Source organism: Halichondria panicea, chromosome 6, assembly GCF_963675165.1.
Source record: "Halichondria panicea chromosome 6, odHalPani1.1, whole genome shotgun sequence".
In the NCBI taxonomy this organism is placed as follows: domain Eukaryota; kingdom Metazoa; phylum Porifera; class Demospongiae; order Suberitida; family Halichondriidae; genus Halichondria; species Halichondria panicea.
Window position 1 is genome coordinate 400,036 of NC_087382.1, and position 26,404 is coordinate 426,439.

The 26,404-nt window shown below is 41.5% G+C and overlaps 3 protein-coding genes and 1 long non-coding RNA gene across 7 annotated transcripts; 2 read left to right on the forward strand and 2 right to left on the reverse strand.

Moving 5' to 3' along the window:
* Window positions 1-11: 11 nt before the first annotated feature.
* Window positions 12-26,344, forward strand: LOC135337617 (serine/threonine-protein kinase Sgk1-like). 2 transcript variants are annotated; one of them, XM_064533586.1, is made up of 7 exons: window positions 12-27; window positions 19,099-19,200; window positions 19,357-19,686; window positions 19,803-20,609; window positions 20,708-20,784; window positions 25,387-25,832; window positions 25,889-26,109. In XM_064533586.1, exons 3-7 carry the CDS (start codon window positions 19,362-19,364, stop codon window positions 25,962-25,964), a joined length of 1,731 nt encoding a protein of 576 aa, XP_064389656.1. In that variant the 5' UTR covers window positions 12-27; window positions 19,099-19,200; window positions 19,357-19,361; the 3' UTR covers window positions 25,965-26,109. The 2 variants fall into 2 exon arrangements, with proteins under 2 accessions (XP_064389656.1, XP_064389655.1); XM_064533585.1 differs by having other exon boundaries at window positions 25,387-26,344.
* LOC135337609 (uncharacterized) lies at window positions 2,119-4,602 on the reverse strand. Its single transcript, XM_064533574.1, has one exon. It carries the CDS (start codon window positions 4,537-4,539, stop codon window positions 2,299-2,301), a length of 2,241 nt encoding a protein of 746 aa, XP_064389644.1. The 5' UTR covers window positions 4,540-4,602; the 3' UTR covers window positions 2,119-2,298.
* Window positions 5,590-7,409, reverse strand: LOC135337673 (uncharacterized). Of its 2 annotated transcripts, XR_010395225.1 has the most exons (5): window positions 6,594-7,409; window positions 6,454-6,533; window positions 6,132-6,201; window positions 5,803-5,867; window positions 5,590-5,743 (listed from the first exon to the last, which is right to left on the reverse strand). It is a non-coding gene; the product is annotated as an uncharacterized LOC135337673 (long non-coding RNA). The 2 variants fall into 2 exon arrangements; XR_010395224.1 differs by having other exon boundaries at window positions 6,454-7,408.
* On the forward strand, window positions 8,897-15,745 carry LOC135337601 (epidermal growth factor receptor-like). Of its 2 annotated transcripts, none has more exons than XM_064533560.1 (11): window positions 8,897-9,094; window positions 9,248-9,368; window positions 9,588-9,711; window positions 9,818-9,874; window positions 10,253-10,366; window positions 10,769-11,056; window positions 11,444-11,599; window positions 11,927-12,149; window positions 13,123-13,484; window positions 13,783-14,115; window positions 14,946-15,745. In XM_064533560.1, exons 2-11 carry the CDS (start codon window positions 9,283-9,285, stop codon window positions 15,558-15,560), a joined length of 2,358 nt encoding a protein of 785 aa, XP_064389630.1. In that variant the 5' UTR covers window positions 8,897-9,094; window positions 9,248-9,282; the 3' UTR covers window positions 15,561-15,745. The 2 variants fall into 2 exon arrangements, with proteins under 2 accessions (XP_064389630.1, XP_064389629.1); XM_064533559.1 differs by having other exon boundaries at window positions 8,897-9,084.
* Window positions 26,345-26,404: the final 60 nt, after the last annotated feature.

Consider the following 26,404-nt stretch of genomic DNA (forward strand, 5'->3'; position numbering starts at 1 on the left):
CCATAGATTGAAACTCTTCAATCTATGATTTAGCACATTAATCGAACATCAAAATCACAAGCCATGAAAAAGCACACCAATACAACACGTAGGCTGTGCTATATGCCTACAAAACAGCACATGTAGTGTGCTGAATCACTGTTTAGCACACCACGTGCTAATATAGCACACACTCAGGGTCTAAAACAGCACACCTCTTTTCTCTGTGTGCATGCATGCCAGTATAGGAAAGGCAGGCAATGAGTTACTAATTCATTGCCTGCACGCTATGCTATAGGGCCGTTGATTGCAGCTAGTGCTTACAGTTGTTATAATTTGTTTCCCAACAGCACAATCACTGACAATAGCACATTACCTTCCATAATGGCTAACTGTGCTGCTAACATCATTGCAACAATACAGCAAGGTAAAATGCAGTTTTAGATTGCATGCATATATATAATTATGCAACAGGAGTGCAAAATCACGGTTGAAAATTGGCAAATATTATTACAGGAAGAAGGCCTACAAGGAATCAAATTATATGTTCGGAAGTAAGTATAATTATAATTGGTTTTGCTGTCACATTAATTATTAAATTTTCACAAGCATTAAATTTAGAGTATGTCGCTGAACTCTGTCAGACATCAAAGTGCGTCAGGTAAAAGGGCGTGTAATGCACGAACAAAACAAGACTGATTCAAACTAATTACACACACTAACAGATGACCATAGGACTACTATCCAGCGAAAACTTGGATAGGCCAAGTCGCTTCCAGTCCGAGCAGTGATCATTAATTTGAAAAAACTACAGATTTACGCCAGAACGTACACCGATCCCCGTTTTGCCTAGAGCTAACTGACACAAGTACAATCTAGATAGAGTGCAGTACAGCGTGGAGTGGAGCAATTCCCAGTCAGGCAACCCTGCAAAGCGGAGAGCTACACTTGTTTCTTTGTGAGGGTTGTAAAGTGCTGAGTCAGCAATACTCCAGCTATACAAGCGCTAATATGTATACGCTATAGCTTGGAAGCGACTTGGCCTATCCAAGTTTTCGCTGGATAGTAGTCCCATGCATGGCCATCTGTTAGTGTGTGTAATTAGTTTGAATCAATCTTATTTGTTTGTGCATTATATACACGCCCTTTTACCTGACGCACTTTGATGTCTGATGGAGTTTGGCGACTTACTCTATTAGGTCAACCTATATGTCAATGTATAAGTATGCCTTACGTTGTTCTAATTATAGAGAAAGTATAGGTGCATGGTCATGCAGTTGTCGGGTTGTACGTAAATATACAAATATACTGCATCATCTCTTTGATCTACTATAATTATGTTTGGTTTTTCTCAATAAAAATGCTTCCCTAATAATTATGGCCTCGTGCAGGTATCCCTGGGCTACAGATTCAACCATTGATCCTAGTTGCAGCTGTGCTACTAAGTCTCGTGCTTGCCCCCCAGAGCTATAATTAGTTGTATTACAGTTACATTATAGTTGTATAGCATGCATGCATGCATATGCCATGAGATCTCGAACAATTTTCATTTTTCTGTCAATTTTGTAAGAAATGTAGCTGTAGCCGCTTATTCTAAATTGTAGGTTAGCTAGAACAATGATTTAATTGCACCTGCATGTTATTACTAGGACACAAATGCATTGAGGCATGTATATACCATGCATGTAGTCTAACCATATCCATTCCTGTTATGTATTTATGATGCATGCACCTGTGTATATGATCTCATCGTATTCATAGACTAAGTTGTTTTGTCTAACTGCATGCATGTCTGGTATGTATAATTCATTCTCAGCACTTTACAGTAAACATATACTTCTGGTACGATTATGATGCATGGAGGGGCGGATCTATATAGGGAGGGGTTCTGGGGTTGCAACCCCCTCAGCTTCTCCCTCACTTTTATTGTATGAATAAAGAGGTGTATATAGCTATAGCTAAACAGAACACTGTTAATATAATATTATTGTTACTGGAAACTATGGGATAAACAAAATGCTCCATTCACCCTGCATGGAGTGCAGTGTGTTGAGCTTCATTGTTTGGCCCTGATAATAATTATTTGTGCTTTTTTCTCCCATGCATCACTCTGATTATTCCCCAAAAAATGTGACATAATAAAATTAAGACGTATATACGAGGAGAATATGCACCCATATATCCTCCGCTACCGTGGTTAATCCGAGGCATAGCTGAGGGGTATGTAACAAATCTAATAAAATTCGAGATGATTAATTAACAATCAATACCTATAAAAAAGCGTTTTTTTTAAGCGTAACAATTCTTGGCCTGCATAATCTAATTCTTGCCACTGTCTTTGTCCTGTTTAGGATCTTTATTCCACCAGCTTTTTATCTTCATCCAGAGACCTTCTCGATTTTCAATTTTTTTGTTTTGGCCGATATCCTCCTTGGCAATCCCTTGTGTGATCTGAGCTTGCTTCTTGGCACTTTCGAGGTACTGCACACGCTCATCCCAACCAGTCTTGCATTCTGCTTTTTCAGATTTTATCATTATCTCAATATACTCTACTTCACTTAACGGATTCGGTTTAAGAGCTATATGGCCGAGGCGATTGACACTTTGTTGAACTTGCTGTATCATATCCATCACCAATTCATCCATTTGTGTTAGTCGACGCTCAGTTTCTTGTATGATGTACTCGACTCTGGCCTTGCCTTCCTTTGCAGCATCGAACTTCAACTTCAGTTCCTCGGACGTTCTTTCTTCATCCTCCTGATAGATCTCGAAATAGTAAGGATTGTTGACATGTTGTCTCCACCCGCAATGCTCTGGGCAAACTTTGCACAAAGCACTCGAGTATCCTCCTCCGTCCATTGCAGCACATCCATATTTGTCTCGGTCATCAGAAATACCACACCATTTGTGACAGGTGTAGTTGCATGTTAAACAGTTTGTTACGTATCGCCCACGTTCAAAGTCGACCCTTCGCTGCTTCGTAACGGTGATAGTATATTTAAATTGTTTGTTGGTTTCAATATCTGCCTCGTGCTCTTCCACTATTCTTCTTTCCTTTCTCATTTCTTCAATCTTTGCCAATCCTTCGTTAATTCTTGGCTGTAGGCCTTTCACATTGGCTTCAAGACGCTGACGCTCTTCAAGCACTTCTCTTGTGAGCTGCAGGCTACGGGGTTCAACAAGTTCGAAATTCATGAAAAAATTATGGAAACTTTTGATGCCCATTGTCCAAAACATTTCATCAAAATCTCCCTCCTCGTATTCTTCTTCATCTGCGATGATTGGGAACAAAGCAGAGTTGTTGAATTTGAAATACTTACGGTATGGTATGTCACTAGCATTAATTGCATCAACAACAGGTGGCTTTTTCCCATCAGCAAACGTGATCATCATGAAGATGTTGTTTCCAATATCCTTTCCAAAAGTGGAGAGAATAGAATCAAAGATGTACTTTTGAGTGTGAGTCAGCCGTGCTAGAGAAGACTGTGTCACAAATCCGATTCCGTCGAGATGATCGATGCCACCGTCAATGCACGGAATGGAGAAAAATTCCTTGATTTGTTTCGTGATCTCTTTGTCTCGTTCGAGCCCACTAGTGTCACCGAATCCAGGTGTGTCAATGATTGTGAGAGTACATTTGCAAGGTGAGCCTTCCTGTTGATAAATGGTGTAAGCAGTAATCATGCTGGTTACACTTTTAGCTTGGGTTCCAGGATGTTCATTGATCATTTTGAATCGAAATTGATCATTCCATTCAACTCCAAAAAGATAGTTGACAATCCCGTTGATGAGAGTACTTTTTCCGGCACCTGTAGCACCAACAACCATAAGTACCTTCTCTTGGACTGATGTTGCAGGCTTGTTTCCAATATAGCATCTAGCAATTTTTAATCCAATCTTCTTGCCTTCACGTAATTTCAATTGATAAATTCTATTCTGTTTGTCACAAAGAGTGGAATTGGAAGAAGCTAGCATTTTTTCTGCAAGACGTTTCGGAGAGAGAGCCGAACGTACTTGCTGTCTTGCTACATTGGCTTCATCACGACCAGAAGGAATACACAATTTGGAAACTACACGTTCTTCGTCCGATGTAGTAGGACCAGGCTGATCTGTCTGTGGCAAGTTCGGTGTAGGAGAAGGCTGATCCGTCTGTGGCAAGTCAGTTGCCGCATTGTCTTCATTTTGTACCGATGAAGTTTCCACAGGTTTTTCATTTTTGGCAGTGGGTGCAGTGGACGATGGTTGATTCTTGATGTCTGTAGGGAAAGGCTGATCTGTCCGTGGCAAGTCCGGCCGTGTAGGAGCAGGCTGATCCGTCTGTGGCAAGTTCGGTGTAGGAGAAGGCTGATCTGTCTGTGGCAAGTCAGTTGCCAGATTGTCTACTTCATTTTGTACCGATGAAGCTTCCACAGGTTCTTCACTTTCGGCAGTGGGTGTGGAAGATGGTTGATTCTTGAGGTCTGTAGGTGGCACGTCAAGTGTAGGAGAAGGTTGATCTGTTTGTGGCAAGCCAGCTGCTACTTTATTTTGCAACGCAGAAGAAGTGGAGGAAGCGTCCATTGTTCAGAGTTTGACGTAAGATTTTCCAGTGATGTAGGGATATACAATTAAAGATAGCAGTCCCTATATATATCCAGATCATCCAACAGGGGAAATCCATGGTTTTCCCCATACATAGATAATGGGAAAACCATGCAATTCCCCTGTATACAGCTGTTTGCATAGACCTTGCAAAATACTAAATCATTCACTGCTTACCACAAAACCACCATACAATGTTGCTATGCAAACAAATAGTATTGGATATACATTCACATTCACATGACTAAATAAAAAGTGACCAATGGTGCATGTCTTCTAGAATAAACTATGGAGACTCATAGAACCGGGAGGATTTAAGTAGAGAATGGTTTACCAACGCCTTACGCTGAGACTTGTGCTGTACGAAAAATTGTTCCGCTAAAGAACCTACTAACTTGCTCACTGCGGTATACCGGTTTTGACTATCAAGTCCGAACATATTTTTCTACTAGATAAGCACCAAACAATATTTTGTGATCTGTTAGTGTTTAAGGTACTTCGTACTTCAGCCTTCAAACCTCACCATAATTACGTGAGTTTCCATACCACCAAGAGTAGATAAAGCATTACTCTTGATACCACCTTATAGCAGGTACTTTTCAAGGGTCTACTCAAAAAGTACCCATATACAACTTCTAGAACCCATCATTGCTCAGGACTGCATGTTGTTTGCATAGCAACATTGTATGATGATTTTGTGGTTTTGTGGTAATGCAGTGAGCTGATTATTTTTGCAAGGTCTATGCAAACAGCTGTATACTACATTGGTATATATTATTATACGGTAGTATATACAGGGGAAATCCATGGTTTTCCCCATACATAGATAATGGGAAAACCATGGAATTCCCCTGTATATACTATCGTATATACACTGTAAAAACAAGTGGGTTGTTTCAACACTGACGTGCATGTCATTTGATTGTCCCTCCAAATGACATGACATGCTACACGTATGTCAAATTGAAGGTGTGTCGATTTGACCCACTTCTAGCGGGTCATTTTGGCACGTGTTATTAATCATTCCAATTAACGCCATTTCAATCTCATAAACAATAAACAATAACAAAACAATAACGAGTCTATAGCATGAAAATGAAACAGAAGTGTTTGCAAAACTTGCGTGCATGTATCCAGTTAATTATGAGTCTTTACTACAGTCCTTTGAACTTGTACTTCATAGCTAAAATAATGGTGAAAAAAATATTATAAGTTTTGAACGCATTGTATGAAATTACATACCTATTTCGAACCAGTGTTAAGATTCAGACAGCTAGCTCACTTGGAGGGTGGTTAGGATGGCCTACCTGCAGAATAATAACTCAGAATAATTATGCTGATGAGCTACACAATAATAGCTAGTACTCAAATTTGTGTAAATGCCTTGAAAACGGCTAGAAAAAATAATCAGACCGCAAAAATAAATGTTAGAGCAGTTTGAGGATGGTTAAGAGGGCCTACATGTAGAATAATAGCATATATACACATCCAATGTGTGTATGTGTTGTGGCAAAAAATGTGGTAAAACTTGTATGTATAGCTATAACAAATTAAATTGATAGGAAACATACCTCAAAGTTGTACCCTGACAGGGACCAGTATTAAGATTCAGACAGCTAGCTCACTTGGAGGGTGGCCTACCTGCAAAATAATAACTCAGAATAATTATACTGATGAGCTATACACAATAATAGTACTCAAGTTTGTGTAAATGCCTTACAATGGCTAGAAAAAAGAATCAGACCGCAAAAATAGATGTTAGAGCAGTTTGAGGATGGTTAAGAGGGCCTACATGTAGAATAATAGCATACACATCCAACATCCAATGTGTGTATGTGTTGTGGCAAAAAATGTGGTAAAACTTGTATGTATATTTATAGCTAAATTGCGTACCTCAAATGTGTGCCCTGACAGGGACCAGTATTAAGATTCAGAAGCTTTAGCTCACTTGGAGGGTGGTTAGGAAGGCCTACCTGCAGAAGAATAATTATGCTGATGAGCTACACAATAATATAGCACTCAAATTTGTGTACCGTATTCACCCGAATTACCGGGACACAAAAAAATAATTACGGCTTGCAGTGTCCCTTGGAATAGAGCAAGAAAAATTACGTTAAAGTCGAAGTGTAGCGCTGCGTTTGTTGTGGATCATATACTTTCTTGCCCACGCGGTGGGTTTCCTTCCCTGCGTCACAATGAAATAAGAGATTTAACAGCGAGACTCTTAACTGAAGTATGCAATGATGTGCAAATTGAACCAGAGCTTCAGGAGATCACCACAGAGACCATGTCCGGGAGAAGCGCAAATACCACCATAGGTGCTAGGCTTGATGTTGCTGCCAGTGGTCTCTGGGGAGGCAGACGCGAGAGAACCCTGATGGACGTCAGAGTCTTCAACCCTTTTGCTCCCTCAAATCGCAACACAACCCTAGACCAATGCTTCAGGAAGCACGAGAGGGAAAAGATCCGTGCATACGGACAAAGGGTGAGAGAAGTGGAGCATACTACTTTCGTCCCCATTGTGATGTCTGCGACTGGCGGCCTTTCAAAACAAGCTACAAACTTCTACAAACGACTGGCCTCCCTGCTAGCAGAGAAATGGGACCAACCCTACAGCACCACCCTGCACTGGCTGAGATGCTCCCTCTCTTTCAGCCTGCTCAGGTCCGCCATTCAATGCATACGTGGCGCTCGTTCATCAAGAGGCCACGCTATGAAGATGTCACCTGTGGACCTGGTTATAGCAGAGGCCAGCTTGCAGCAAAACTAACAAACTAACTGTTCACCTCATGTACACACTATTTTACATACACTGTTCTTTGTTTTATTATTTTATTATAGTATTTTAATTTATTTATTACTATTATTTACTTGCTTCCACCAAAAAAAAAAAAGTCAAAAAAAAAAAAAAAAAAAAAAAAAAAAGTATCCCTTGTATTAGGGTGTCCCGTAGTAATTAGAACGAATATTTCCCCATTTAAGGTATGTACACGGCCTCGATTCCAGGCCGAGGCTAGCTCTGCAGCTAAAATGTCTAAACTGTCTTTCGTGCAGTTTAGAAGCTGTGTACGCGGGTTCCATGTCTACAAAGTGGTGTCTTCAACCGTCAGTGACATATTACGGTGCCAGAGAGTAGAATCCAAAGAGTTTCTAAGAGTTTTGAGTCTCGCATGCTCTTTTTCGTTCTAATTAGATCAGGACGTCTATCTAAAAATAAAGATTTAGGAGGGATTAGGGGTTAGGGATAGAATTAGGAAGGAGGGGTTAGGGATAGGGTTATGTTAGGGTTTAGGAGGGGGGCACGGTTATAGGTTAGGGATATGATAGAGTTAGAGTATATAGTTTCAACTAAGTGTGATGTATACAATATTATTATACAGTTATACACTATACAAATATACTATACACAATGTATAACATCAATATAAGGTGGTCTAATTATACAAATATACAGCTTTCTACTAAGTGTGATGTATACAATTATACAGTTTATATAGCCAACACACAACTGACACAATAAATATATCAGTGTTTTATCTTGCTGACTTGAACTGATCCACACCATTTTTGCCATGAGAACATCGTCATGCAAAACTTTATGTAATGATCTTTACCAAAAACGAACATTGATGCTAAAAGTATTCTAAGCACAATTTATCAGGGCCTATTAATCATTTATGCACAGCGGTAAAATGGATACAGTGCCTGCAGCCTATACAAAAATTAACTAACCCACTTAGACTATAATAGCCCACTCTTTTTTCAGACTATTTGAGCCGGAAATAAATCACTGATCTACTATGAAATTGGACGTCACGCCAGCAACACAAGTTATGGCCTCTCAAAGTTAGCTCAGAACTGAAAACACACGCTTTTTTGTGAAAGCGTTGCTCATAGCTTCAATTCTGTAGACACTGAGAAACGTTAATTGTGGTCCGTGAATTTGTAGCTTTCGTCAATTTTTACTTTTTTCCTCCTGTTACTCACACACGTGCACAGTATATATATACTATCATAATAATAATAAGAGTTCGGGATAAGGGTGAGGGTATGGAGGTTTCAATCTGTGTATATGTTTTTTTGTACCATAATTATTGAGAGTTTTGTTGAGGAAAAAAGAGTTCGGTTCTATTGAGATAAGGGTTAGGGTATGGAGGTTTCAATCTGTATTACTTTTTTTTGTACTATAATTATCAGGGGCGTAGCCAGGATTTTGGAGAAAGGGGTGCTATCGTAGATGAAAGAGGGCGCGAAGCGCCGAAATGTGGTTGACCGGAAGCCACACCTCTTATTAATGACATCATAATTAACTTAATTTCCTTGGCTAGCTAGCTATTCATGTACAGCTAGCTAGCCTAACTGCAGCAAGATCTGGAAGAGAAGGGGTGCTCAGCTGGATAATCAGATACATTTCTCTGTGATTTGTATACTTGACTCAGGCTGGTTGGGGGTACTCAGCACCCCTAGCACCCCCCCTGGCTACGCCCCTGTTTTGTTGAGGAACATTTTGATTACTGGATGAAGGTATACTAAGGTATTGAGAGTTCTTGGGGGTGGGCTGATGTTGCACATTCTAATCTACCAAGGACCATTAGGTTCAATGCATATTTGTAAATTCAATTCCTATAGCGAGTAATTTTGTTTCTGTGTATAACCCCCCTCCCCACATCCACACACACACCCACAGATTTAGCACCCCCCTAGAGATGAGGGGACCTGGCGATGAACAGCTGTTGGAATGCAGATCAAACACTAAACTTTTCCAACAAGACCTGTATTGCAGCGAGTGGAGCTTCGGGTCTAGACGGGTAAGTGAGGAAGTGTAGCTAGTGCATTGAAGCCTGCATGGTTATAAATGTAGCCCTTGAGCAGATCAACAGTGGCTGCATGTACTAGAGACGTGGCCTGCTAAAATGTGCACAGGTCCAAACGCTATCGAGAGTTTGGGGCCCATTATGTATTATAGAGGGTGACAGGTTTTACTGTCCTAGTATTGATCGTGAACGTAATGCAATTTTTTTCTGCAGACCTGCGATTGCTGGTGTGATTGTGGGCATTCTATTCGTGCTTGTCATAGTAATAGCGGTGGTGTTTATTACCGGCTTCATTCGACGCCGATTCTACATGGGATCATCCAAGATCACTGATTTGGTAAAGATCATTAACACAAAAATGCAATTTGTATGAATTACAATTTGGTAAAGATCTTTAATGAAAAAAGTGCAATTTAAGATCTTAGATTATTTTTTGTCTCCAGGAGAGAACTGACTTCATTAATCCCACGTACGGAGATGGAGCGAATATTTCTATGGGGGTAAGTAATGCACATGTCTGCACTGCTACCCACGGTAATTGTACTCTGTTACTCTTGCCTAGCTAAATTGAAGCACTTTATTCACACATGCTCAAGTATAGTGAACAGTACATGACCGCTATAAAATATCAGTAGAGTGAAACCTGACTATTATTAGCGGTCACTCCTTGGGCACACCAACAGTGGCTGTATAATATAATAAAGTTGTGGCCTGCTAACACATGTGTACATAGCTAGGAAGACTTAGGAGCCCATTAACCTGGCTGCACTATAGAATGTGACCACATGCAATAGATAGGCTTCACTGTAATTATGTATTCAATGCCATCTAACTGCCTCATGCTACTCTGCTGTAAATGCTATTTCATACTTGTACAGACATTGCAGCTTCCCAGGGCTCCTCCCAACCAGGCTCGGCTGATCGTGACCCCAGAGTCGACCCTAGAGTTTGGAGAGATCCTCGGAGCAGGCGCCTTTGGAACTGTCTACGAGGTACGTATGATATCATAATGGTAATTAAGCATCTTGGTATTTGTGGGTTTTGCTGTCTGGTAAGTTATCTACCACACTAGTGGGCGTTGGTGTCTGTTTGTCTGTAAACTCTGTAAACAGGCAATAGCGAGGTTGATTGTCCTGTTGAAGTATTGCAGTGTTGATTTGCACCATACACACTTTGTGCTCGTTGCAATTGCTATACAGACACTGTGGTCACTACTGCAGACCTGTATTCTACCCCCGGTACTGAACTTCAACACTGCATGTGCTGCAATATACATATAGGAGAAAATGTGCAGCTGTTTTAATGAGAATGAACCATACTCAACTGCAAGTCTGGCATCAAACCCACACCCCTCACACCCACACACACACACACACACACCCACACCCACACAGGGCTACTGGCGTCCGGAGAACGATTCCAACAGATACCACGTTGCTATCAAAGTCCTCAACGAACAAACTACTAATTCAGCAGCCAGTAAGGAACTCTTGCAAGAAGGCATCGTCATGGCATCCATGGACCACGATAACGTAGTGCGACTATATGCAGTATCCATGGGGAAAGAGCTGATGTTGATCTCCCAGTTTGTTGCACTGGGCTCACTGATCTCTTATCTAAAGAAGCACCAAACTGATCTCAATGCACTAACAATGCTCACGTTTGCAGTCCAGATGGCCAAGGTTAGAGGCTACATATTTGAATGCTTTGTTGTGTTTTGTTAGTTAATTAATTGAGGAGGATGTGTACATACGAAGCGTACCTGTTATTGTCATAGACTGACATCGTGTGCTGTTCTTGTCTAAACAAGAGACTAGCAGTATTAATAATAGCGTCATCTGTCGTGTACGTATATGCATGACATAATAGTCATGTAGGTCATATTTCACCATTAAAAAAAGTGTTTGTGTTCATAGGCTAGGACAATTAACTGTGATAAAAACCAGGTCCCAAAATTAATAAACAGTGTGTGTGTAAAACAGCTTTTATAACAGCTTGTTCCCCTAAGTCCGTTATAAAGGGGTTACTGTAATGTAGTGGTGACACGTTCACAACCTGCCTGTCCACAGGGTATGGAGTATCTTGAGGAGAAGAGGATGGTGCATCGTGATCTTGCCGCACGTAACGTGTTAGTTCATTCCTCCCGTTGTCTGAAGATCACTGATTTTGGACTCACGAGGATTATTGATGTTGGGGAGTCCCACTACCAGGCTCAGGGAGGGAAGGTGGGTGCAGGGGGGTCAAGTTATTATGCATGTATGTATGTATGTGTATATGCAGCAGCGTGAATTTTGCTTGTACCATGTTCTTAACTATCATGAAATTGATCACTCTATAGACTCAAGTTATGGGTCCTTACAAGTAGTACTGAAAACACTAATCACACGACAAACCTTTGTCGTTGGTGTCTATTCTAAACACACTAATACTTAGGTGATAGATCTTCCCTTAGAACTACGCAATCCATCTGTCGGTTTAGAAAATTGCTCATCTTATATAGTCAAAGTCAGCAGTTATAAGTGTTCACCTCTTGCCCCTCCCCCCATACACAGGTACCCGTTCGCTGGATGGCACCAGAGAGCCTCCGTAAAAAAGTGTACACTCACAAGTCCGATGTCTGGAGTTACGGGGTGACTGTGTGGGAGGTGCTAACATTCGGGGCGCGGCCGTACGGGACAAAGGGCGTACGAGATCTGATAAAGGGGGTGGAGGCTGGAGAGCGATTGGAACAGCCGGCCACTTGCACTATTGAACTCTACGCTGTGTTGCTCGAATGTGAGTGGCCTATTTTATTATGTTATGAGCTTAGACCTTGTTCTTACTTTAATTAGTAGATCATGTACGTACCTACGCTGCATTGTGGTACTGTTGTTATGAGCTTAGACCTTGTTCATAATTATGAATAATTTTTTAATTTAATTAGTGGCTCATGTACGTACGTAGGCTCTGAATTCTGGTCGTTGCATCTTAATTTCCTAATTACTGTACATTCCCAACTTGTATGTATAGCCTAGGTGATCACATAATTAGATGCATTTGTCACGGTTATAATTATGTTCGCTATTTTGTAGCTGTATTTTGTAATTAAGTAAACACCCCTCCCCCTTGTTATACCAGCTACACCTGCCAGTTATATTTGGTTACCATAGCTCCCTTTAATAAGTAATGTACGATCATTCCTGGTTGCTATACCGGTTCTTAGGTGTAGCATTGCCACCTTAATTACATATATGTGTCCGTGGTTACTCTGTTAAGTGGTCATGGGCGTTGCTGCCACTACACTTTTACCGCATCTAATTGAAGCATTAGAGAACACAAAGAAGTAGTACCTGTGCTACAACAAATGGCTCTAGCAGTAACAATAGCTAATGAGTTGAATTTTCATAATTATTATTTCTTGGGATTTGAACTGCTGTGCTTGTAGCCATTAGCTAATGGTATGAGCACCAATAATCGGAATTAGGAATCAATCAGCAGAGTTATTATTAGTAGCGTGGTAACTTCATTCATTAGTTTATGTACTGTCATGTCATGCACGTTTTGTGCTAACTGCTTATACAATGTCAATAGGTTCACTGTTATTGTTATTTCTAGCGGATATTTGGTTCATAATTAATGCATTGTTGATTTAGCGAGTGATGGGTTCACTGAAATAATGGTTTCCTCATTCTTTGGCAACGTTAGCTGGTAATAACTGTTAGTAAGTGTGTATCCGACAGATCATAGCAACCACCCCTTACACACACAGGTTGGCTGAGAGAGCCTGAGGCCCGTCCTCCATTTTCTGAAATCGTTCAGCGTCTAGACGTCTTCTTACAAGATCCGCTGCGCTACGTCTTCACCACACAAGATGGCTGTGTCACAAATTACGACAACCTGCCGTCAAACATTCTACAAAGTGGTGAGTTCAACTACGAGAACCACACCTTCAGCAGCAACACCTTCACGCTGTCACAAGAGTTTCCGTCGAGTCCCCTCCCCCCTCACACCCAGCATACCCTCACGGCCGTACAGAGGGGGAGTGTGCCTAATCCGTACTCCAACTTGGTCATTGGAATGCCTTCTCCAAATTATGAGACTGACCCAAACATGCAACAAAGTTTCTCAGGGGTAAGTATTCTCAGTTCAATTGCTCTACCATATTAGTGATAGCTACTTTTTGTTCTACATACGTATGTATTAACAGCCAGACCAAAAATAATTCTTTAGCCTTCTATTGTGGTCAGACACCCTAGTTGGTGCAGCCAAGTTAATGCATGGGCTTCAAATTCTCCGTTAGCAGGCCAGTACATCTTCTTGACAGTCACTGTTGGTCTGCTCCCATGAGTGACCACTATAGACAAGATTTACAAGCTTTGTTTTAAGAATCACTCCTTCCCGACTTTGTACTATCCCCCCACACACACAGCTTGAATCCAGCACCACTCAACACTCATCACCAGGGACAAAGACCGCCCCCCTCTATGCTAACGGAGCCACGCCTCACAAACCAGCCAACTACGAAGCACCTCTATCTCCAAACCTACCCAGTACAGACAAGCGCTACGTTTCAGCCCCTAAACTAGACGAGATGGGGGAAGACACTTTGACGAGGTCCATGTCACGTCCATTAGGGGATTTCCCTGAGCAAGCGGAATTCCCCCAGGATAACGGGTACACACTGGCGGAAGAAGTGGAGGAGGCTACGGGTCCCCCAGGGTACGAGTATCTCAATGAGGAAGGGCAGAAGGTTCTTTTGAATGTGAGTAATGTTATGTATAGCGTATTACTAGAATATTTTGCGAGTGAAAAACCTTTGCAAATGAGCCAAATCAGCAGAAAAGTTGACCCTTTGCGATCTAACTATTGCGTTCTGGCAAGGATCGTGTGTATTTACTAGTAATAATTTAGGTTTTGCGGATTTAATTGTTGCGAATTGATCAACCCTCGCAAAGTTCGCAAATGTTTGATGCTTGCAAGACATTCTAGTAATACGGTATACTCAAATTTGACATTAATTTTGTCTCCTGAGAATGCAAGTAACTACCGAATACAAATTTGATTTTCAACGTTTAACTCCTAATTAAGAAATTATACGTTATGGAATTTTGAATTTAGTTAGTTTGAGATTGAGACCTGAGGGCCAGTAATGCGAGCTTGTTTTGGTTCATTCTCTGCATGGGAAGTACATGAGAACGGAGTAATTGTGAGAATGGAGTAATCGGAGTAATTGGATACTGTCCCACTAATTTGTACGGATTGCTTACAGTTTCTCGTATGAATTCTCTGGAAGGCTTAGAACCATCGGAGCGATGTTAGGGGTGTGGCAATAGTATGATGTGTTTAATGGCATGAGGCACCTAACTCAAGGAAGTTACACTTTAATAGAACCCTGTGGATTGGTCACCCTCTATAATACTGCCAGGTTAATAATAGGCTCCAAAATCTCCATAACATCTGTTTGGACCCGTGTCAGCAGCTAGGTCACCTCTTTATTAAAGCCACTTACTGGTCTACCTATTATGGTGACCAAATTTCACTGGGCATATAATGGAGTGTTCCTTAATTTACTCTACGCACTATCATCTGCAGGGTGGTAACTATGAGGTATCTGACGACTATGTCATTGTCGACCAGGGCCCTCATCCCCGAAAACCCAGGAATTACGAGATGCCCGTTTCCCCAACAACCAACGGCCAATCAGTTCACACTCCTCTACTCCCTATGGGCCACTACGAAGTTGATGAGAACTACAAGCAGGGACTTATCCCAAACAGTTCCCTCCCAACTGAAGAGTACGACAAAGTAGATGGACCACAAGACTATACGGAAATTGATGAGACAGCTGCCCCGCAGGAGTACTCGGAGATTGATGAATCGGCCATGCAAAGAGAGTACTCTGAAATCGATGATGACTTCAACGAAGGTGGAGGCTATAAAGCTGTGCCGAAAGAGTTTCAGTCTCCCCCGCCAGTGAAAATGAAGCCTAATGGTAGGCACACAAAATCGGAGGTATTTGAAACCTTTAATGCTAGCGATCTGGATACTGGACCCTCTGCGTGGCGAGGGAGATCTCGGACGATATCTACACCCCCCAGGGAGGAGTACGAGACGCCGATAGATGCCGTCGAGAGGAAAGTACAGACACTACGTCATAATCCGCCCCCTCAATTCATGGACTATGAAACTCCCATAGACGCTGCCTAGCAACTCACGTAGCTGTTACTTTTTACTGTAATAACTGACTATCATGTGTGCTTCATTATGTTACATTTTATTATGTAGAATAATAATTATGTATTTTTACTGATAGGTTTTGCACTAATCATGCGGCCACTGTTTCTTAAATATTGGCCATAAATAATTATAGTGATATCCATGTTGCAGGTTAATTTGTCTTCATACATTAATTGATAATTGTGTGTACATTACAAACTTAACGATATTATTATAGCTTTCTCTATATTCGATATTCATGATCAAAATTAAAATAATTATAATTATAGCATGACGATTCCCAAGAGACAGCCTCACTGCTAAAGCCATATATACACATGACTGTGCTCTCTGAGGGTACAATGCATTAATTATTGCACACACGTGCACGCGTGTGTACAGGTGTACAGTAATTCTAGGAATGTGTGGGTGGGTGGCTTATCACTATTATCAATCATATCATCAATGTATTATGAGTGGGTGTTTAATTCCTGTGGGTACAAGAAACGTCACTGCGGGCTAAATTAATATTGCATAAAACTGCTGCCATAATTACCAGATTCTAAAAATTGAGAATTTCAAGATGCAATTTTATGTAGCAGTAGTTGTCTTGTGCACTGCACACTGCATGCAGTACAGTGCTGCAGCAGCTATCAAAGGCAGTGAACAATCATCTTCTTTGGGATGGGTAAAGCACTTGAGACTTGGAGATGTCATCTTTGCGAAGCCTCCCGATATAAAGGAAATGTCCGACTACATTACTGAAATGAATTACCAAGACGATGGTACTGCTTGCTTTGGGTCGGCTGCGACTACTGTGAGCGAAGACGGTCCGCTTATCCCATTTATAGACAAATCAAGCAGACAAAAGCGTGATTACGAATACGAAGATTACGATACCCAGTCCTATGAATGTTTGAGAGAAGTGGAGAGTGTTTACTATTATCCTGAGTATGCTGTCGGTGGATTGGACAACGGGTGCACAGCTTTTCTTGTTGGACCTTATCATGCAATGACATCTGCAAAATGTGTGTACGACTCTGACGAGCGAACGTGGGAGCATAATCTTGATTTCTGGCGAGCAAGGAATGGCTCAGGCTATCTGCAAAGAATGGAGTGGGAAGAAGTGTACATCCCAAGGGAGTTCTTCAATCAAAGTATCCAGTCTGACGATTTTGATTGGGCCTTGATCATTTTAAACAAATCTCAATTTTCTCCCGTTTGGCATTCAGTTAATTACTGTCCGAGTAAATGCCCAGGACGTCACGTCACTTCTTACGGTTATGGAAATGAGAACATGATTTTGAAAGAGTGTGAGATCAGCGAGCAGGATTGCTTTAAGCGAATGGAAATGCAGTGTTGTCAAAATCCCGCTGTCAACTTTCGTGGTGGCCCAGTCTTCGATGGATATGATTTTTATGGCTCTAAAATTCCACCTGTAGTTGGTATAAACACTTGCTCTAAGGAAGCTGACGATGAAATGGAATTGGAATCAGAGCAGAAAAGTGAAGAAATTACGCCTGACGTCGCAGTAAAGTTTCACTCTGACATGTTTTGGACTGTTTGTATGTTAATGGAGAACAGTGGGTACGATCCCAACTGCAAGAAACTTTGAACACACGTTAATATTACATGAACAAACAGCACATAAATTATAGCTATTATACTTATCAAATCTGTCCTTTTCTCAATGCTCGTTTTTATACTACGTGTATCAGTTTCACTTTGTGTTGTTATTGGAAAAGATATAGTGTGTGAAATTCTTATATAATGGATACGGAAACCTGATCTTAGACACTATTATGCAAGTAGATCAACCTATTACATTGTAGTATTAATGTATTTCCTTGCCAATCACATGCATGGGTTAATGAGTATATCAATGGCGATTTCCTAATTGTCACTGTAGTTATTTCTGAACATATCAAACGGGATGTTGACATGCCACAGTGCTATAGTGTACTGCATGATACATACTGGGACAGATTTATCAGTTGTGAAGTTGTTGTGTCTTGAAAAAAGAGATTTGTTCATTGTATTGAAACTAAGTCTAGAGCAGCCCTATAACAATCTGTGGCATTGCAGGCATACCAACACAACCACCAACATATGGACAAACATAATTACTTTGCTGTTGCTTTCATTGACATTATGATCAGGACTAACGAACCTTTGCTAATGTTTTCTAGGATTTCGGGATAGTGGCCTAGACTATACAGCAGTCAAACTCTCACTAATAACAGGGTAAGCTTAGTGCATGATGAGCAGTCATGTCTTTAATCGTTGTTTGTTGTATCATTATTTTGTAACATACTGAGAATCTATAATTAGTACCTCATTGCTATCAGATGTACTCTGACTAGTATACCTGTGCACCGATCTGACTAACACATCCTGTATTTGTAGTCACTTCCAGTTCATTGTGGTTGCTAAGGTAATCCACTGTCATGCATAACTCTGTGGTCTGTGGTAAGACCTTTGGCTAGTCATAGGAACTGATTTCAGTAACCCAATAGACCATCAATAGGTCACTGACAGCTGTTGTGGGATAACCAATTCAAGCTATGCAAGTACATCAATCAGCATTATAGAAATAGCACAATTTAATATGCTAAAATTTTTATCCACAACTTAAATAGTCGACCTACCGGTATTTAAGGGTTGTCGTTTGCAACACGACGTTTATAGCTATTATATGATACTGATTCATGAACTATTAATCATAATTAATTTTTGCTCAGTGAGATTTTCTGCATGGGAGAACACACTGCTAACACGATGACGTATAGGGATGTACACTATTAACGGTTAAACCGTCACTCCCCATGCATGCACATGTGCTTTCACAGCAAAAACACATGTTATATGAGATGCATCAACGTATTTTAGTGTTAAAAATGACAGAAATATATGTCATTTCTACATGAAATTTCAAAAGATGTTGACATGTTTTATGTTACTGTAACGAATGTGTTTTTACCGTGTTGATATTGTCTACCACAAGATCAGACGATGCATTTGGCTACTCGTGTCAACTTTGATCTACGGGTAACAATTACCGGTATGTAGAAGTTTAAGTATTTTGCATTTCCTGTCAATGACTACTAAGAAAATGTCCAACACCAGAAAAATTGTATTCATATAATTATTATTATTGATCCCCCCACAAAGAAAGAGGGTATGCATGTCTCAACCTTGCCATAGCTAGCTAGGTACGTGTGTTGTTCAGTCTGGTCTCTGCTACCCTATTGTCAATGTAGTCTGGGGGCCAATAAAATGTGCAATAAACAATGTTTGCTGTATTAATTTCAATAGTCTTACAACATGTTGGGATGCATGAGCACATTAATTTTACCTGTATGGATCTGCACTAGATCTAGTATTAATTGAAGATTTAAAGTTTCATGTGTTGCATAATCCTCTGGAGCCGCCCCCACATCACAGACAAAAATTAATTATAAGGTCAAAGTTCATGGACATATTCCTGTCTTTAGGCTCCTTGTACATAGACGGGCACGCCCATCTAGTAGTTACACTGAAGAATCAAAGTATAGCTAGCTCTTGGACATGCTGTTTGTCTGCCACTAATCTATACTAGTAATTCCCAGGCTGAAGACAGTCATCAGAAAAGGTGGGGCTCTTAGTGTGGTTTGCAGAGGAAGGGGGACTCCAGCCCCCAAAGCCCTGCCCCCTCCCTACGCCCTGCATGGATGTGCATACACAATTTATGATAATTGCACACACTGAACAACGTACCTTTTTTCATCATAACAATGCCATGCCACAGAAAAGATGTCTGACTATCTCACAATAGAAGATCTTAAGAAAGTGTACTTGGTCACGTTTGATGCTCGAGTTAAGTGGCGAAACATCTTGCTTGTTCTTGATGTATCCCCGGCTACTATCAACAACGTAGGTACGAAATGGCGTGACAATCCTGATGACTGCTACCGTGAGGGGCTATCAGAGTGGCTAACAGGTGGGGAGAGAAGCTGGGAAGATGTGATGGCGGCATTGTCTAGTCCTATTGTGGGCCACAGTGACATAGCTAGTACCATTGAGAGAGAACATGTACAGTCTACTGGTGCAAGCAATCCTACTGATGTGAAGTCAGAAGGTAAGCACTAAATAAAATGCACTGGAATGCACACATTGCTTGATTTTCTAGCTGCTATAATGTTCCTCACCCACTTTCCCCACATCTACATGTAATACACACAAAATATTCCACAGTTAACCAAAATCGCCAAAAAATCAATGGAGATTTAATAATTTTCCTGGACGAGCCACTCGGTAAAGGTGCATTTGGAGCAGTCTTCAAAAGCAGCTACAAGGGCGAGATTTGTGCAGTCAAAGTCCTGCTTCACGATGCTATGGAGATGCAGGCAAGTATTGCAGTCAGCAAAAGTGAAGATGCTACCGATGCAATTGATCGTGAGAGTGATTTTCTCAAATCGATCCAGCACCCAAACATTGTTCAGTTTTTATCGACTGCTAAGCATCCCAAATCAGGTGGTACAATCCTTGTTGTTGAGCTGATGGATTGCAATCTGAGATCTTATTTTTCTGGTCTTGATGAAGAGTCCCTAACTAGCGAATGTGAAATTAGCCTTTCCAAAGACATGGCTTGTGGTCTGGCCTACATTCACAGCAAGCAGATAATCCACCGTGACCTCTGTGGCGATAACATCTTGCTGAAGCTTACACTGCCAGTGCCTGTTGCAAAGATTTCCGATTTTGGTATGTCACGGCTATACGATCCCTCCAAGCTTAGCTCCACCCTCACAGCCATTGGTCAGCGTAGAGGGTATCTACCTCCCGAGGCATATCGATTGGAAGAGGAGAATTACGATAATAGCCTGGATGTGTTTTCCTTTGGGGTGATTGTGGCGCAGATTGTTTGCAAGTTGGAGACGATCAAATCAGCCAAGGATCGATCATTCCATGTTGCCCAGATCCCTCACACACACAGGTTGAGGAAGCTTATCGATAATTGTTTGCAAGAAGACATGACAAGGAGACCATCTGCCAGGGACATCTGTGAGTCTATTTTGTGTTTACTCTTCCGAATAAGTAATATACATGAGTACGTGTTTATTAATGTGATGTTGTAAGTATATATAATTATATCATCTCAGATGATTCACTGACAGGAAGCTCGGACCCAGTGGAGACAACAAAGAGGGAGTCAAAGGACACTCAACCAGTCGAGAAGGTGTGTACATGATGTAGTGTGTGAATGAGATTACAACAATAGTTTTGTACTGTAACATGCCTGCCAACCTAGATTGTGCTTGAAAATTTTCTGCATGCTATTGAGACCAATTAAAAAATGTCTGCATGGTATGTAGAGCTGATGATGAAGACATAATTATTAGTAGTTTTTACTTTGTGCACTTCCTGCCACCTATAGCTCATTGGATTCCAATAATTATTACTTCAAGTTTGCACCTATGTGCATGCATGCAGTATTTAAAAATCAAGCTTGTGCTTGAAATTAGACCCCTTATATAGCTGTAATACCGGTAGTCTCGCAAGCCAGCCGTTACAATGTATCGTATGGCAAATTACACAGGAGCCTACTTGTGCAGCAGCTAGTGCTGTTGGATTGATAAGTGGTTGGTTAGTGGTTAGAGGACCGATGTGTGAAACCACATATTAATTAGATTTGCCAAATCTAGCTGTGCAGCTGTGCAGTTTCACAACTTACCAAACACTTCTCAGGCACTTAGATTGCCACTATATATTAGTGTATTAGGTCAACACAACTCTGTATACGGTCCGCGAGACTAGGATACCGGGAGGAGAGACCATTTTGAGGGATATTCCCGGTAAGACCGGGACAGTTGGCAGGTACTCAAGCCCCGGGCCCCAAAGCTCCCCACTGGATCCGCTACCACTGGATTTGCCACTGGCACTGGTGGCCAGTAGTCTCATGGATCAGCCCCCTCCTAAGAAGGGGTCTGTCTTGAGGTCATTTCACAGTGGAATGTGCCAGACCAATGGAATGTAATCAATTCCTGATCTTACGCCCCCGCGTATTTGTTAATTGTACAAAACGTCAAGTGCAGGCATCTCTCTCTCTCTGAAGAAGGTGCTTCACATGTATGTATTTTGCCTGTGGTGCTAACTCTGTGCCCAAGGACCCCTGCTTGGCTTGCTTATGCTGCGTCTATGTATGAAGCGTTTACCATGCGTAATGCATGCATTAATGATTATCCAAATGCGTTGAGCAACGTGCAGTTCTTTATTGCCTCCTATAATATCACCTGACTAGAATAAGTCAATCTGATTGAGCTGCTGGAATTCCAGCATGTGCAACAAAACACATCAAGAGTGCTCAGACCCCTTCTTAGGAGGGGGCTGGTCCATGAGACTAGGTGGCCAGTAGGCTTGTCAGTGGAATGACGATACATTTGCACTGTCTGTAGACAAGTAGCACTTTCTTGAATCGGCCATCGCTTTTACAGAAAATTTATTGATAAGCATATTCATTGCATAGCTATAGCAACAGTGACGTCAAACAGTAGTTATAAGCATATTCATTGATGAAGCATGCATGACAGTATAGCCTCGATTCCAGGCCGCTCTCAATTGAGAAAGACGACCTGGTATACACTGTCTGCGCATGCGTTAATTGCCCCTAAGAATCTCGGGGGTCGAGATATCTTTAACAGTAAATTATTGTATATTTTACAATGATTTCACTGCACAAATCATAACAAAATAACACAGATACTTGCAACATTTATATGGCCTAGACTAGTGACTAGTTTTGTTACCTCTTTTCTTTCTTGTTGTGATTGCTTCTACTTCTCTTCTGCTCTTGCTCTATAGCGTCTCCAATTGAACGCTAGGTCGACTCATAGCGTTCAATTGGAGACGGATCGGCCTGGGAACGAGGCTACTCTTGCTCACGCTCTCTCCAGTGTTGAAAAGTTAGGTTTTGTCTTCTTTTGTACTGTGGTAGAGTGGTGGGCGTTTTCTGTCAGTACCGACCAGCTCTGGTAAGTCTACTTGCTTCCAGACGCTTGTTTGATGCCATCTCAATAAGATCAGTGCTCCTCGTATGAGCCTAGAGTTGTGATGGTGATTTCTCTCTCTAGCTAGCTAGCTCTTGACACTAAAAGTTTAATCAACCACATGGGTGATCATAGTACAAAAGGCTAATTGATAAATTACAAAGAGTTTTACTAACAAATTTTAGCGGGTAATTTTCGTGGGGTAAAATATTCATTATTTTCGTGGGCAGGCTGACCTCCACGAAATTTTAACGTAGGCGTGGCTTATCGGAACGTAGGAATGCCGTGCAGCCACGAGACTAAACGAAATTTTTACTCACGAATACCACCGTTTCTCGGGTTGAACGAATTTTTTACCCGAAACTTACCCGTTATACGGTATTGAATCCACCCACGCGCAAACGGTGGTTACCAGGCCCTCTAGTGAGAGGGGCTTGGATCGAGGCTATAGCATGACAGGAAATAGCTCTAAACATATAGTCTGCAGTTGAACTATGGCCAGTTATCAGTGTAGTGATATATTAAACATTCGTTTGACTTTGCCTATAATATTAGTCTGGGGGCCAGACCTTTTCTCAGAGGGGGGAGGGGGAAGAGAGAAAGAGGTCTGGAGACTCTTGCAGCACTTCTAGAGCACACGGAAATGTTGCAAGAGTCTCCAGACCTAATCCTAGCTCTCTAGATTTTGCCCGAGCTATTAGGTCTATAGCCCCCAGACTACAATACAGTAGACTCTCTTTAATCCGGTCACCCTTGGGACCATGCAGCTTGGCCGGAATAGCGAGGTGGCTGCAGCTCAGGAAATAGCCGCGGCTTAAAAACGACCTTACCTCGAATGTAATGACTACTTTTGCGGTTCTTGTCTCGAGGATAATATAGGATAATTAATTATTTTGTTCTCTATTTAAGTGTAATTCAATTTTATTTGCTAAACCACACCCAAAACGTCATATCCGGCCGTAATACACGTATAAAATTACATTGAAAGCAGCCCTGTTTGGGACAGCCAGCACTGGCCGGTAACTAGACTCGCCAGCCAGCCCTTCCTCGGGGTAAGGGACTGGTGGATTGCCTATCTGAGAGTTGTGCCGTTACCTGAATCTGGGTAATGACCAATCAGAGTGCAGTATCAATGTCATGTGACATTCTTACGCCCACAGTATTGCTTAGTTAATTTCTTTGTGGTAGAATGCATGATAATAACAAAATAATGGATGGGCAAGACTGTGCTAGTGCAAGATTAAGCGACCAAGCAGAGCTTATCAATCAAGCTGCAATTGAGACAAATCCTCCAGTGACTTTAGTATGTAAATGATTTGCACCACTTGTCTTACATTGGAGAAAATCTTTCTTTTCTGGGGATGGAAAGGGCTTGACAGTAGCCTTCTACCACCAGTCTCAATGTTTCTTGGTTTCTCTGCCACAAACTAAGCAAGGGGAGCTTATTTGTAATTGTGTAGCTATTTGCAACCCACGCATATCAGACATTACAAACCACATGATGATGTCATACATGATGTCATGCAACTCATTAAAATTCCACCGGCACAACTCTCAGATAGGCAATCCGCCAGTCCCTTACCCCGAGGAAGGGCTGGCTGGCGAGTCTAGCCGGTAACCAGAATAGCGAGTGGCCGTACTTCAGGGTGAGTTTTGTGCAGTAAACATAATTATAGCTAGCATTCCGTGCCAAGCCAAATGGCCGGTATATCGAGGTGGCCGTACTTCAGGGAGCCGGAATAGCGAGAGTCTACTGTATACCTATAATATAATAGATCAGTTGTATATGCATGGAATGTGCTGAGCTTGTAATTACCTTGTGACGTCACGGCTATAGATGCCGTCCGTCGTAGGCATTATACATTATAGATCTATACACAAGTCATATAATTATTGTAGAATTCATGAATTGAGACTTTTACAGTGCGCATGCTAATGTGTCCCAGTAGAAACAATTTCTGCTGAATTTGCAGTTCTTTCATGTGCAAGTTTGTTGTAAGTCAAAGGAGCGTACGTTCAGTTCGATCTATATAGAGATAGAAGAAAGAGGCAATAATTATGACTGGACATATTATATACATGTTCCAAGGGAAACATAAAGACAAGAGATAACCATCTCCTTTCATATAGACTTCCTATAGATCCAAGCAAGAGCTGAATGGCTAGCAGAAAGATTTTTTCAAGCCAGGTTCTTGCGTCTCTAGGAAGTCTGCGGAAAGAAACAGTTAATTGTTTTGGTAAGCTCGCAAAATATTATTAATACTGCTTTTTTGTCTATATCTCTAGAACTGAACAATCTTTTAACTTGCAACAAAGACTAACGCGCACTTGGAGAACTGCAGATTCAGCAGAAATTGATAGCATGCACACAGTACACAAATTTCAAGTCATAAATTTTGCATAGATCTAACGCCCACGCGACGGCGGCATCCATGCAGCCGTGACGTCATAACAATTAGCTTTTACAAGCTATTTATGTACTTTCCTTTAGCGAAAATGGTTGCTTGTTAATTCTCGTTTTGTTGTACATGTGGAATGTTCTACTAATAATATTCACGCCTCATTTCTAATTCAACGATCTCCAGCAATGTTCCCTATACACAGGGGACAGATAGAAATTGGCATGCATGCAGTCTGAGAGCTATAATATAGTTGATCCATTATAATTATTCATGCTATATATATACTCTAGTATAGACTGGTGGGCGTCGCCTTAAGCTATTTAGAATACAAAACACTCGCTTATTATAGTAGACATGCACTATCCTAATTATATACGCTCATTCATTATTCAGGGTCCCCCTCCACTCACACTGAAATGGAGAAGAGGAATAGACATGCCAATCAAGATGAGTCGCTCGGTGCAAAGTGTTGTCATCGGTGACACAGTGTATGTTGGTGGAGGGTGGACAGACATTGATCGTGACAGGTGTACAGTGATGCAGCTCGAGCAAGATCAATGGACCATACTTCCAGAGTACACTGCCAGGTGCTTCGCTATGACATCACTCGCTAATCGACTAGTGCTGGTGGGAGGACATGATCCAAGATACAACCAACCAACCAATCAACTTGCAGTGTTTAATTCAGGGAGATGGACTCACCCGTACCCACCAATGAGCATTGCTCGTTATTGCTCAACAGCTGTCTCTTTCAATAACAACATCATTGTAGCTGGTGGGTGGATTGTTGCAGGACGTATTTCTTCTGTGGAGGTATTGGACGTGGCATCAAGAAGATGGTACATTGCTCAGTCACTACCTAACGCACGAAATGACATGAAATCAACTCTCATAGGAAACACCCTCTACCTAATGGGAGGGTGGGATCATACTGGAGCAACCAAGACAGTGTACCACGTCGACCTCAATGAATTAATTGCAAAGGCCCTTTCCAACCTGGACACACGCACTCTCTGGCAGACCTTACAGGAAATACCACTCGAGTATTCAGCTCCTCTCAGTATTGGGAGGTCACTATTAGCCGTAGGTGGACGAGTGAATGACAGACGCAACCCAGTTTCAAGTTCATCAATTTTCCTCTACCAGCCTGACACCAGGAGGTGGGTGAAAGTGGGAGACCTGCTTACTGCACGATACCGCTGCACATGCTCAGTACTTCCTAGTGGAGAGGTCATTGTAGCCGGAGGACAGATAAAATTTATTGATGATTACATCCAAACTGTGGACATCTCTTTTCTATAAGTACTTATAATTATAGTTAATTGTTATGTTAATTTAGTTAGTTTCCTTGTTCATTGATGACTTAACAACGATTGATATTTACAGTAGACTCTCATTAATCTGGTCACTC